General features: G+C 40.6%; 1 protein-coding gene across 1 annotated transcript in view; it reads left to right on the top strand.

Moving 5' to 3' along the window:
* nol6 (nucleolar protein 6 (RNA-associated)) overlaps positions 1–15,124 on the top strand; it is a 152,624-nt gene that overhangs the window by 128,573 nt on the left and 8,927 nt on the right. The window contains exon 23 of the mRNA XM_068031659.1: positions 990–1,079. Coding sequence (XP_067887760.1) covers positions 990–1,079 — 90 coding nt within the window. The remainder of the gene's footprint in view (positions 1–989; positions 1,080–15,124) is intronic.

Below are 15,124 nucleotides of genomic sequence, written 5' to 3'. Positions count from 1 at the left end.
AAAGGGATATAGATAGCTTAAGTGAGTGGGCAAAGATCTGGCAAATGGAGTATAATGTGGGAAAATGTGAAGTTGTCCATTTTGACAAGAAGAATAAAAAAGAAGCATATTATCTAAATGGTGTGAGATTGCAGAGCTCTGAGATGCCGAGGGATCTGGGTGTCCGAGTGCATGTATCGCAAAACGTTAGTCTGCAGATATAGCAAGTAATTAGGAAAGCTAATAGAATGCTATTGTTTATTGTGAGGGGAATTGAATACAAAAGTAGGGAGGTTATGCTTTAGTTATACAGGCAATTAGTGAGACTACATCTGGAGTACTGTGTACAGTATTCGTTTCCTTATTTCAGGAAGGATGTAAATGGAAGCAGTTCAAAGAAGGTTTACTAGTCTAATACTTGGAATGGGTGGGTTGTCTTATGAGGAAAAGTTGGACATGCTAGGCTTGTATCTGTTGTAGTTGAGAAGAGTAAGAGGCGACTTGATTGAAACATATAAGATTCTGAGGGGTCTTGACGGTGTGGATGTGAAAATTATGTTTCTGCTTGTGAGAGATTCTAGAACTAGGGGTCACCCATTTAAGACAGAGATGAGGAGAATTTTTTTTCTCTGAGCGTCGTGAGTCTTTGGAACTCTCTTCCTCAAAAGGCAGTGGAAGCAGAGTCCTTGAATATTTTTAAGGTAGAGGTGGATAGATTCTTGATAAGCAAGGGGTGGCAATTTATCGGGGGTGCGAGAGAATATGGAGTTGAGGTTACAATCAGATCAGCCATGATCTCGTTGAATGGCAGAGCAGACTCGAGGGGCTGAGTGGCCTGCCCCTGCTCCTAATTCGTATGTTCTTAAAGGTCACAGACCTGAAATGTTAACTGTAATTTTTGTTCTAGTACATATGAAGAATTACCCAATGCGTTATCCAATTTCAGCACCTCCTTGTGGCCTTTTTGGAATTTGATCGAAGTAAAATGACGATTAACATTCAATTTTTAGATTCTTCAGCGATTGGTAGAGCTTGCAAGCCAATCATTGCAAACGCTAGTAAGACAACTGATGGATCCATTGGATAACCATGATCTCAAGGTAATGTTGGATATTGTAGACAGTAAGTAGATCTGTTATATTACTTTTCCAAACTATATTAATCATATACAGATGTTCTAAATTACTTGAACTGCAAAGCATACAATAATCTCAGATTCCGTGGTAGTCAGCCTGTTGCATTCTTTGGTTGCTTGCATTATCTGGCTTTGTCATTACTCAGAATTATGTCAAAAGAGAGGAAAAGTTGAAAGTGCTATAAAATGTGAAAAAAAATAGAAAATTCTGCTCATGAATAGCAGGATATGTCATACCTGAAAGGGAAGGATGTGTTAAAGTTTTAGGATAGACCCATCATCAGTACTGATAACTGAAATTGTTAAATGTTGAATACTTTTATGCAGTTTGATTTATTTTGGTTTTAGCTTTCATGTTGCTCCATGAAGATATTGAATTGCCTTTTAGGAACAGAGATCCTGACAGTAATGTGACCTCTATAGCTGTTTTCGTATCCATTATGGACTAACTAGGGAAAAATAAAGCTGTTTTACATCTAGTATTATCTAATGAGGCACATTTAATCTCATCGTAAAAAATCCTCTGGGGAAAAAGTGATCATAATGCAATTGAATTCTAAATTAAGTTTGAAAGCAATATACTCCAGTCCCAATCAAGAATTTTGAACTTCAAGCCAATTACATAGTTGTGAGGGGAGAACTGGTTAAGGTTGATTGGGTAAATAAACAGTGGGAAACATTTAAAGAAACAATTCAAAATGTTGGACAAACATATATTCTATTAAAAAATAAAAACTTAGCCACAAAGATTCATCTGTGGCTTACCAAGGAAGTTAATTAGTATTCGATAAAAAGAAGAGGTTTATAATGTTGCAAAGGATAGTAGTAAGCCTGTGGATTGGGAGTGTTTAAGAAACCAGCAAAGGGCGACCAGAAAGTTTTTTTAAATAAGGGAAAAAAATAGCATGAAAGTAAACTCGCCAGGAATGTAAAAACAGATAATTGCTTTTACAAAAATTGCTTTTATAAAAAGGAGAGTAGCTGAAATAAATGTTGGTCTCGTAGAGGCAGAGACAGGAGAAATTATCATGGGGAGTGAGGAAATGGAAGAGACGTTGAAGACATATTTTGTGTTTGTAAAAGATGCAAATTACAGACCAGAAATAGAGGGTAACAAGGGACTAATTAGAGTGAGAACGTCATGTAATTAATGTCAGCAGAGAAAAAGTATTAGAGAAACTTAAGGAACTAAAAGCTGACAAATCCCCAGGACCTGATGGCCTACATCTAGGGTTCTAAAAGAAATAATGGATGTACTGGTTATGATTTTCCAAAATTCCCTAGATTCTAGAATGGTCCCAGTGGATTGGAAGTTAGTAAATGTAACACTGCTACTCAAGAAAGGAGGGAGAAGAAAACATGGAACTACGGGCCAGTTAGCCTGACATCAATTGTCAGGAAAATGCTGGAATCTATTATTGAGGAAGTATTAACAATGCACTGATCATATTATGATTTTCTAAGTCAACATGGCTTTGCGAAGGGGAAATCGTGTTTGACACTTTTTAGTTTTTTGAGGATATAATGAGTAGGGGGTAATATATTAGCTTGGATAGAGGATTGGTTAATAGTCAGAAAGCAGGGTAGGGATAAATGGGGCATTTTCAAGTTGGCAGGCTGTAACTAGTTGAGTGCTGTAAGGATCAGTGCTGGAGCCTCAGCTATTTACAAGCTATATTAATGACTTGGGCGAAGAGACAGAGTACTGTACCTAAGTTTGCTGATGATACAAAGCTAGGTGGGATTGTAAGCTGTGAGAAGGACACAAAGAGGCTGTAAAGAGATAAAGATAGTTTAGGTGAATAGGCGACAAGGTGGCAGATGGAATATAATGTGGGAAAGTGTAAGGTTATTCACTTTGGTATTAAGATTAGAAAAGCACAATATTTTTTAAAAGGTGTGAAACCTGTAAATGTTGATGTTCAGAGAGACTTGGGTGTACTCGTAGAAGGACCACAAAGTTAGCATGCAGGTACAGCAAGCAATTAGGAAGGGAAATGGCATAAAAACAGAAAGTGCTGAAAATGCTCAGCAGACCAGGCAGCATCTGTGGAGAGAGAAGCAGAGTTAACGTTTCAGATCTGTGACCTTTCATCAGAACTCCAAAGGTTAGAAAAGTATTAGGTTTTAAGCAAGTGAAGAGGGTTGGAGGGGGGCCCATGGGGAAGGGAACAAAAGGGAAGGTGTGGGATAGGGCAGTGAGCAGGAGAGATGAAATAACTAAGCTGGCCTGGGGCAAAGGCAAAGAGTGTGTTAATGCTTGTAATGAAAGACAAAGCATTAGTCCAGAGAGAGTGTTAATAGGGGAATAATGGGTAGCTCTGTCTACATGAAAAACAGGCATATAGTTAAAAAAAAATAAAATGAAAATATAAAAAAGGCCAGTCATGCTCTGAAGTTATTGAACTCGGTGTTCAGTCCACAAGGCTGTAGAGCTGTAGAATGGCATGTTGGCCTTTAATGCAAGGGGATCTGAGTAAAAGAATAAGGAAGTTTTGCTCCAATTGTACATGGTTTTGGTGAGACCACACCTGGAGTACTGTGTGCTGTTTTGGTCGTCTTTTTTATGGAAGGATATACTTGCATTGGAGGCAATACAGTGAAGGTTCACAAGATTGGTTCCTGGGATGAGGGGGTTGTCCTATGACGAGTGGCTGAGTAAATTGAGCCTACACTGTCTGGAGTTTAGAACAATGAGAGATGATCTCATTGAAATATACAAGAATCTAAAGGGATACATGCAGAGGTGGTTTCCCCTGATCGGGGAATCTAGGATATGGAGGCACAGTCTCTGGATAAGAAGTCGATCATTCCTTCACTCAAAGGGTTGGGCATCTTTTGGAATTTGTGGGTACTGTAACCTTGAGTATATTTAAGGCTGAGATCGACAGATTGTTTGTCTCTCAGGGATATGGGGAGTGGCCAATTAGTGGAGTTGAGGCAGAAGATCAGCCATGATCGTATTGAATGGCAGAGCAGGTTCGAGGGGCCTGTGGCTTTCTGCTCCTATTCCCTATGTTCTTAAAAATACTGATAAAGTGGATTTGTAGCTGGGAGTTCAAAGTGGGAATCTCATCAGGGTGTTTGCCTCAAATGTCTGGTTTTGGGAGATGTTAAGATGAGATTTTTAAAAATACACTTTATAGTCTTTAAAATGAACAGTAAGAAATAATTTTATGATCTTAGTTTCTTCTCCTGCTCCCACTTATGCTAGTTTCTTGAGTATTTTGTTTAAACAGTGAGTGCTGATGCCATTTTTGAAAAAATCTGGGATGGAGGAGTTACTTTAGACATAAGATAATAGGAGCAGGAGTAGACCATTCGACCCCTTGAGTCTGCTCTGCCATTCAGTAAGATCATGGTTGATCTTTCACCTCAGCTACACTTTCCTGCACGATCCGCAAATCCCATGATTCTCTTCGTATCCAAAAGTCAATTGATCTCTGACTTGAATATATTCCATGACTGAGCAGCCACAGCTCTCTGTGGTAGAGAATTCCAAAGATTCACAACCCTTGAGTGAAGAAATTTCTCCTCATCTTAGACCTGAGTCTGTGACCCCCTAGTTCTCGACTCCCCAGCCAAGGGAGACATCATCCCAATTTTTATTCTGTCGATCTGGTTAAGGATCTTGTGTTTCAATGAGATCACCTCTTAGTCTTTTAAACAGGAGGGAATGTCGGCCTAGTGTACAAAATCCCTCCTTATAGGACAATCCCCTAATCCCAGAAATCGGTCTACTGAACCTTTGTTGCACTCCCTCTAAGGCAAGTACATACGTCCTTAGGTAAGGAGACCACAACAGTACACAGTACTCCAGGTGCGTTTTCACCAAGGCCCTATATAATTGCAGTAAGACTTCTTTATTTTTATGCTCTAATCCCTTTGTAATAAAGGCTGACATACCATTTGTGTTCCTAATTGCTTGCTTTAGCTGCATATTAACTTGCTGTGATACATGTAGAAGGACACCCGATCCTTCTGAATACCAATATTTCCCAGTCTCTCACCATTTAAAATATATTCTGCTTTTCTATTTTAACTACCAAAGTCAATAACTTCACACTTCTCCACATTATATTCCATTTGTCACATTCTTCGCCACTCAATTAACCTGTCTAAACCCTTTCACAGACGCTTTGCATCCTTCTCACAGATTACTTTCCCACCTAACTTTGTATCGTCATCAAACTTAGATACATTATACTCAGTCCTCTCATTTAATTATTGATCTAGATTATAAATAGCTGAAGCTCAAGCACTGATCCTTTGTGGTACACCACTAGTTACAGCTTACCAACCTGAAAATGTCCTGTTTATTACTACTTTGTTTTCTGTCCATTAACCAATCCTCAATGTAATATGTTATCCCTAATCCCCCGAGACTATATTTTGTATTATGCCCTCTTGTCTGGCACTGTATTGAATGCTTTTTGGAAATCCAAATACACTACATCCACTGGTTCCATCTTATCCGCTCTACTCGTCACATCCTTAAACACTAATACATATGTCAAACGTGGTTTTTCTTTCATAAATATATGTTGACTCTGCCCAATCATACCATTTTCTGAGTGCCCTGTTAGCATGTCCTTAATAATAGATTCAAGTATTTCCCCAACTACTGATGTTAGGCTAACTGGTCTATAGCTCCCTGTTTTCTCTCTCCCTTTTTTCCTGAATAGCAGGGTTACATTTGCTACCTTCCAGTCTGCTTTGCAAGCAGGGTTGTCTTAATATGCTGGAACAGCTTTGTTCAGCTCTGAAATATTGTGCCTTAGCTGTTCTGCCTTTAAAACAAATATATTTTTAAAATCTAAACAAAAATAGCCAAGGTGAGGAAAAAGTCTGGTCAAGTTGATTGTAAATCTTAATGGGACTTTTTCCTCCACTCTTAAAGTCATTGACCCTTCACATGTGAGGAGGCTGTTCGAGTGTGGAGATCCTCATAGGCCAACCTGATTTTGTCTTCAGCTGATGCATTTTAACAGAGGTCATTGGATAATGATCAGTGTCGGATAAGTCCTTTTGCTCTTTAAACATATTCAAGCAGCTAGAGACAGTATTATGTTTGATGATTCACTTCATTTATTCTTGACAAAACATTCTTAATTCCATAAACACCCATACAGAGTAATTCACATTACCTAAAACTCAAATGCGCAGATCTAATGAGGGCCTGTGCAGTTGGCTTTACCAAGCCCGTCCACACCGCTGGGTCTCGAAGATGGCAATTGCCTCTTTCTATCTAAGTAAAAGCATTATCGCTTCTTTGTTATTTTCTTGATGGTCTTCTTCCTGCTGCTCACAACATCATCTGATGTTTTATGACACCCAGTTGTTCAAACCAATTGCCAAACTGCCCCAAACTCTCACCATACTGTCACTTCTTATCATTGCTTTCCCCAACCCATAGTTTTAGTCTCAGAGCAGCATATTGCCTTTTATATTACCCTTGCTGTGATGAAAAACCTGTATTTTAAAAGCTTATGTGTTTCAATCTTAATTCTTTCAGCTCAATGTTTCTCCCCCTAGCTTATTTATTTACTTGTGCCTATCAATACAGTACACAATGGCCTTGGTCCTGAAATTCCTCTTTCTCTAATGTTATCAGCACAATTTAAGGGCACTTGACAGGCTTTTCAAGAATATGATTTAAGCCAATCCTGTCTGTTACTGTTTTATCTTTGTTAGAAACAAAATTAATGTAAAAGCATATGGATATTCTACAAATCAGGAGCCTTGATGCCTCCTTGCTTCCCTACCTATCCAGCAGCAATAATATTCCATCTTCTGCAATAATTTAACTTTTAAATGTAGTATAACTACCTATTTAAAAAATTTTTGTGCTAATTTTCTTCTGGCTTCAATGTAGCTGCAACATATAAAGGATGTACTGTTCCTCTGTAATCTACCGTGCATCATTGTTCTCACCTCAGTAAAAATCATTTGATTCTGGTACCACTCCAGTTCAAATAGTGTGATTCATTCTCGAAAATCTATCTCACACCATTATGTGCCATAATGCTTACTACAAACCAAAGCTGGTCTCCTGCCAAAAATTGAATAATACCAGCCCAGAGCTGCAACCTGTATATTTTAGAAAGGATAATTTGACTTGATTGTTGTGAGGACATAATTGTTCAAGTGCCTTTGATAAAGTAATTCATCCAAAATTTGTGGAGTGTTTTTCAAACACTTAATGTGCTGCTGCCTTGCAACATGCTACCATCTGCACATTATTCCATGTTTAATCTATTGAATTTGACAGCACCCTAGGACATCCGTGTATGGATGGGGCCCATCTGTACTTTGTCTTGGGTGTAATGCTGTCAAATTCAGACATATCAGATTTAGTGTACTTCTTTCCCTTCCGTTTCTGCAAATTTCTTGTTTTAATGTGCACCTGATGTCAGCATAGGAACAGGAGTAGGCCAATTAGACCCTTGTCTGTTCCACCATTCTATGAGATCATGGCTGATCTGTGACTTAACTCCATAAACCCGCCTTTACCCTACATCCCTTCATATCTTTGGTTAACAAATCTAACAATCTCAAATTTCAAAGTGTTTCCTAATTTCACTCCTGAAAAGCCTGGTTCTAAGATTAAAGCTATATCCCCAGTCCTCGAGTCCCAACAAGCAAAAATATTTTCTCGCTATCTACCCTATCTGTTCCCCTGAATATTTTGAAAACTTCAAACAAATTACCTCTTAATCTTCTAAATTCCAGGGAATACAACCACAGTCTGTCTAATCTCTCCTTGTAATTTAACCCTTCGAGTAACATTTTGGTAAATGCACGCTGCACTCCCTCCAAGGCCAGTATCTCCTTCCTGAGGTGTGGTGCTCAGAACTGCTCACAGTACTCCAGATGTGATCTAATCAGATATTTGTATACTGAAGCATGACTTCTACCCCCTTGTCTAAAGCCTGGCTACCCAAACTGAACCCGACCAGACCCGACTATATGTGTCGGGTTCGGGTCGAGTCTGTATTCCGAGTCCAGCATTTGCGGTCGGGTTGGGCTGGACAGTGCTGCCTCCAGAAACCCATGGGATCAGGCTCACCCATGATTCCCCACAACTTGATCTGCAGGAATAGCATGCTGCTGGAATAGATGAACAGGTTCACAAGTATTACTATTTGGACAAGGTAGAGCACAATAACATGTTTGATATCATTAAATTTATTGCGATATTCCTGTCAGGTTGGATTGGGCGCAAAAAAAGATTAAAGGACTTGGGCCCGGGTCGAGTTCGGGTTGGCTGTGGTTGTGTTGTGCCCGGGTCGGGTTTCAATTTTCTACCCAAGCAGTTCTTTATTCTAATCCTCTGGATATAAAGGCCAGCATTCCATTAGCCTTTCTGATTTTTTTTCTTTTGTACATGTTCATGGCGTTTTAATGAGCTATGCACCTGGACACCCAAATCTCTTTGGACCTCCCCTGTTTCTGGCTTTTCACCATTCAGAAAGTACCCTGCTCCATTCTTTTTAGGTCCAAAGTGGGTAACGTCACACTTGCCTATATTGAAAACCATTTGCCACAGTTTTGCCCATTCGCTTAATCTATTAATATCTCTTTGTAATTTTATGCTCCAATCTACACTGCTTAGAATGCTATCTGTCTTTGTGTCATTGACAAACTTGGATTTATGGCTCCCATCACCTAAGCTGTTAATAAATATAGTGAATAGTTGAAGCCCTAAAACAGATCCCTGTGGGACACCACTAGTCAAATCCTACCAATTGGAATACCTGCCTATTATCTCTACTTTCTGTCTCCTGCCACTCAGCCAATTTCCTAACCTGCTCAATAATTTGTACCCATTCTGTGAGCTGCAACTTTAGCTAAAAGTCTCTTATGAGTGACTTTATCAAATGCCTTCTAGAAGTCCATATAAATAACATCCATAGACATTCCCCTGTCCACTTTTTAGTCACCTCTTCAAAACATTCAATCAGGTTCATCAGGCATGACCTACCTATTCCAAACAGCCTTGCGGGTGTCACCTTGCCCTTCCTGTTTTCTATATTTTGATAGTTACTGCCTGTAAGTTAAGTTTTAAACAGGGAAGATTATTCTTGACTAAAATATTTTCCTTTCTTTATGCATGAAAGAAATGCTACCAAAGAATGAACAAATGGCTCCCAATGTAGCATGAAGTGGTAATTATTTTATTAGTTGCTCCTAAACTTAATACTAACTTCTAAACTTAATATTTGCTTCTGAACTAGGAAATAAATGTCTTTTTGGAGAAATGTGATGGGGGCCTTTGGAGCCAGTGTAAGCTCAGTCCCCTGCTCTGCTGGGTTCCGAATCTCTTGCAGGTGTCTCCAGGAGGACTTGATTATACTGGTGTCTCTACCATTACACCAACTCTGGGCACCTGGATAAAGGTTTATTTGGTCATTGAGAGGGTCACCCACTTTTGAGAAGAGGAAGCAAAAAACTAGGAGCCCAAAGGTATATACCCTCATAGGAAGGCAATCTATACTTATTTAGAGATACAGCACTGAAACAGGCCCTTCGGCCCACCGAGTCTGTGCCGACCATCAACCACCCATTTATACTGATCCTACACTAATCCCATATTCCTACCACATCCCCACCTGTCCCTATATTCCCCTGCCACCTACCTATACTAGGGGCAATTTATAATGGCCAATTTACCTATCAACCTGCAAGTCTTTTGGTGGTGGGAGGAAACCGGAGTACCCGGCGAAAACCCACGCAGACACAGGGAGAACTTGCAAACTCCACACAGGCAGTACCCAGAATTGAACCCGGGTCACTGGAGCTGTGAGGCTGCGGTGTTAACCACTTTGCCGCCCTATTAAAAGAAGCCCCCTGAAGAAAAATGTAACCATTCCCTCCCTTTGTATCCTTGAATAATCCAATCGTGTCCAAGCATGTTTGTTTTTTTTTAAAATTGAGGCTGGATTGCCTTCCAGCATGGTGCTCTGCTCTCACTTGCTCTTCATTTAACACTTCCTCATTCTTCCATGCACATGCCTGAGAGGGGTAGGAGGGGCAATTTACTTTATAAGAACTAGGAGCAGGAGTAGGCCGTCCGGCCCCTCGAGCCTGCTCCGCCATTCAATAAGATCATGGCTGATCTTTTCGTGGACTCGGATCCACTTACCCGCGCTCTCACCGTATCCCTTAATTCCTTTATTGTTCAAAAAGATATCTACCTTAGCTTTAAAAACGTTTACTGAAGAAGCGTCAACTACTTCATTGGGCAAGGAATTCCAGAGATTAACAACCCTCTGGGTGAAGAAGTTCCTTCTTAATTCAGTCCTAAATCTGCTCCCTCTAATCTTGAGGCTATGCCCTCTTGTCCTAGCTTCACCTGCCAGTGGAAACATCCTCTCTACTTGTATCTTATCTATTCCCTTCATAATTTTATATGTTTCTATAAGATCCCCCCTCATTCTTCTGAATTCCAATGAATATAATCCCAATCTACTCAGTCTCTGCTCATAAGCCAACCCCCTCAACTCCGGAATCAACCTAGTGAACCTCCTCTGCACCCTCCAGTGCCAGTACATCCTTTCTCAAGTAAGGAGACCAAAACTGCACACAGTACTCCAGGTGCGGCCTCACCAGTACCTTATACAGCTGCAACATAACCTCTCTGCTTTTAAACTCAATCCCTTTAGCAATGAAGGACAAAATTCCATTTGCCTTCCTAATTACTTGCTGTACCTGCAGACCAACCTTCTGTGATTCATGCACAAGGACACCCAGGTCCCTCTGCATAGCAGCATGCTGCAACTTTTTACCATTCAAGTAATAATCCTTTTTACTGTTACTCCTACCGAAATGAATGACTTCACATTTATTAACATTGTATTCCATCTGCCAGACCTTTGCCCACTCACTCAATGTATCTATGTTCCTCTGCAAAGTTTCACAGTCATCTGCACACTTTGCTCTGCCACTCATCTTAGTGTCATCTGCAAACTTTGACACCCTACACGTGGTCCCCAACTCCAAATCATCTATATAAATTGTAAATAATTGCGGTCCCAACACCAATCCCTGAGGCACACCACTAGTGACTGATTGCCAACCAGAATAGCACTCATTTATCCCCACTCTCTGCTTCCTGTTAGTCAACCAATCCTCTATCCATGCTAATACTTTACTCCTAACGCCATGCGTCCTTATCTTATGCAGCAGCCTCTTGTGCGGCACCTTGTCGAAGGCCTTTTGGAAATCTAGGTACACCACATCCACTGGGTCCCCATTGTCCACCTTGCTCGTAATGTCTTCATAGAATTCCAAAAGATTTGTCAAGCATGACCTGCCCTTCATGAACCCATGCTGCGTCTGCCCAACGGGACAATTTCTATCGAGATGCCCTGCTATTTCTTCCTTGATAATAGACTCAAGCATCTTCCCCACTACAGAGGTTAACCTAACCGGTCTATAATTCCCCATCTTTTGTCTACCTCCCTTTTTAAACAGTGGTGTCACATCTGCTGTTTTCCAATCTGCTGGGACTACCCCAGAGTCCAGCGAATTTTGGAAAATTACTGCTCGTGCACCTGCTATTTCTCCCGCCATCTCTTTTAGTACCCTGGGATGCATTCCATCAGGGCCAGGAGACTTATCAATCCTTAGCTCCATTAGCTTGCCCAACACTACCTCTTCCATAATAATGATTGTTTCCAGGTCCTCACCTACGTTCGTCTCTTTGTCAATTACTAACATGTTATTAATGTCCTCCACTGTGAAGACTGATACAAAATACCTGTTCAATGCCTCGGCCATTTCATCATATCCCATAACTAAATTCCCCTTCTCATCCTCTAAAGGACCAACGTTTACTTTAGCCACTCTTTTTCGTTTTATATATTTATAGAAACTTTTGCTATCTGTCTTTATATTCTGTGCTAGTTTTTTCTCATGTTCTATCTTACTTTTCTTTATAGCTCTTTTTGTGGCTTTCTGTTGACCTTTAAAGTTTTCCCAATCTTCTAGTTTCATGCTGTTTTTGGCCACTTTGTATGCCTTCTCTTTCAATTTGATAGCCTCCCTTATTTCTTTAGACACCCATGGCAGATTACCCCTTTTCTTCCAGTCCTTCCTTTTCACTGGAATATACTTTTGCTGAGCACTTTGAAAAATTGCTTTGAAAGTTCTCCACTGCTCGTCAACTGTCCCACCATAAAATCTTTGTTTCCAGTCTACTTTAGCCAAGTCCTCCCTCATTCTATTGTAGTCCCCCTTGTTCAAGTGCAGGACCCTGGTATTGGATTTTATCTTCACACTCTTCATCTGTATTCTAAATTCAACCATACTGTGATCACTCCTTCCAAGAGGATCCCTAACTATGAGGTCATTAATTATTCCTGTCTCATTACACAGGACTAGATCTAGGATAGCTTGCTCCCTCATCGGTTCCATTACATACTGTTCAAGAAAACTATCACGGATACACTCAACGAACTCCTCCTCAAGGCTACCCTGACTGAGCTGGTTCGACCAATCTACATGTAGATTAAAATCCCCCATGATAATTGCCGTACCATTTTTACAGGCATTAGTTATTTCTTTGTTTATTGCCCGCCCCAATGCGATATTATTTGGTGGCCTATAGACTATGCCTATCAATGACTTTTTCTTCTTAGAGTTTCTAATTTCCACCCAAATGGATTCAACCTCATTCTCCATGGAACCTATATCATCTCTCGGCACCGCCCTGATGTCGTCCTTGAATATCAGAGCTACACCACCTCCCTTACCTTCCTTCCGAATAGTCTGGTACCCCTGGATATTTAACTCCCAGTCGTGACCAACCTGTAACCATGTCTCCGTAATGGCTACCAAATCATATTCATTCGCGATGATTTGTGCCGTTAACTCATCAACCTTGTTACGAATGCTACGAGCATTCAGGTAAAGTGCCTTTATGCTAGCTTTCTTACCCTCATGATTTCCAACATCTCTAATAATAACTCCTGAGTTATCCTTCCTTTCTGCTTCTTTCATAGTCTGCCTTGAACTTAAACCCTCCTGCACACATGTTAACCTGCTGCTTACCTTTTTATTTACCATCATACTCCCTGTCGTTTTCCCTTTCCCTTCCCCCCGACTCACTAGTTTAAAGTCCTAGAGACCACCCTATTTATTCGTTTTGCTAGAACACTGGTTCCAGATCGGTTCAGGTGCAGATCCCCCCGGTTCCAAAACTGATGCCAATGCCCCATGAAATGGAACCCCTCTTTCCCACACCACTCCCTTAGCCACGTGTTTACTTCCCTAATATTCTTATCCCTAAGCCAATTTGCATGTGGCTCGGGCAGTGATCCGGAGATTATGACCCTCAAGGACCTGTTCCTTAATTTCATTCCTAGTGCTTTATAATCCCCAAACGGGTCCTCCATCCTAACCTTGCCTATGTTGTTAGTCCCAACGTGGACCAAAGGATACTATCGCTTGCAAAGGATACTATCTATCCCCCTAATTATAGAATCCCCTATAACTACCACTTGTCTTTTTGCTCCCCCCTCTTGAATGGCCTTCTGCACCATGGTGCCATGGTCAGTTGGCTCATCCTCCCCGCAGCCCTTTTCCTCATCCACACAGGGAGCAAGTATCTCGTACCTGTTGGATAAGGTCAAAGGCTGAGGCTCCTCCATTCCTGAACTCAGGATCCCCCTACCTGCCTCACTTGCAATCACACCCTGTTGACCCTGATCACTAACTGAATTTGAATTACTTAATCTATCAGGTGTGACTGCCTCCTGAAACAAAACGTCCAGGTAACTCTCCTCCTCCCGGATGTGCCGCAGTGTTTGAAGCTCAGATTCCAGATCATCAACTCTGAGCCGGAGTTCTTCCAGCAACCAACACTTGCTGCAGATGTGGTCCCTGCCATTCACAATGGGGTCAGCCAGCTCCCACATCATACAGCTACAGCACATCACCTGCCCAGCCATCTCTACTTAGTTAATTACTTTATTACTTTATATAAATTTATGAGTTAAATACTTTCTGATATTTCTCTGCTATGGTCTTTTTAAAATAACCAATTAATAGATAAATCAAAAAAAGAAAGAAGAAAGTAAAAAAAGAAAGTAAATTTTTAACCAATCACACGATACAGAAGAAATAAAAAAGCTTACCTTATCAACACACCAGAGTCCTTTTTTTTTGGTTAGAGGATTATTTCTCCAAAATGACTCCGAATAGCTGCAGAAGAGTAGAAATGTCATTTGGTTTCACTTTCCTGCAAGATGAGTAACAGCTTTTACCTGAGGTTACTTGGCGGAATGGCAGCTTTCGTCAGAAGTTTAGGCCCTCATGGCTTAGCATTGAATGCCTGAGTTGCTCATATCAGGAAGGTCCAGATGCAGTCCAGAACTGATCTGAGCTATGAGAGCTGTGGCAGCACTTTAGTTGATCTCTTCGTTTTAGGTTATGGAGGGGAAAATAGGCCAGGATTTCCATACTTGATTCCTATCCAATGACCTGTCAGAATTGTGTACATTGACTGAGAACAAGGTTGGTCTTGGCTCTGATGACCACTATTGAACATTGATGCAGCAAGATGCTTGCTGTCTAGGATCATAAAATGAATAACAATTACTTGTGCAAGGTATCAGAGGGCACAGAGTGCCTGTGGAACCTGACTCCTGTCATGGGAAAATGCCTTTGAGAGAAGGAAAGGAGGCAAGGTAAGTAAGTTAAATTTTTTTAAAATCTCTCTCCATAAGGTGATGTTTTCTGTTCGTACCACAATATATGTCTTTCAAGATTGCCTTTTGAAAGTAAGTGGTGTAGTTAAACCAAATAGCTCCACATTACACGAGCAAAGTGTATACACAGATATTTATTCAATGCACTTCTCTTTTGGGCAAAGTTGAAGATTTATTATTTACATGGTGTAACAAGGATGGCATAGGTTATTAATTCAAAAGCAAAATACTGCAGATGCTGGAAATGTGAAATACTCACAGGTCAGGCAGCATCTGTTAAGAGAGAAACATTTAATGT

The sequence above is a fragment of the Heterodontus francisci genome, chromosome 1 (genome assembly GCF_036365525.1).
Source record: "Heterodontus francisci isolate sHetFra1 chromosome 1, sHetFra1.hap1, whole genome shotgun sequence".
Taxonomy (NCBI): Eukaryota; Metazoa; Chordata; class Chondrichthyes; order Heterodontiformes; family Heterodontidae; genus Heterodontus; species Heterodontus francisci.
The sequence above is the reverse complement of the archived record's forward strand: the minus strand, read 5'-3'. Positions and strand labels throughout refer to the sequence as shown.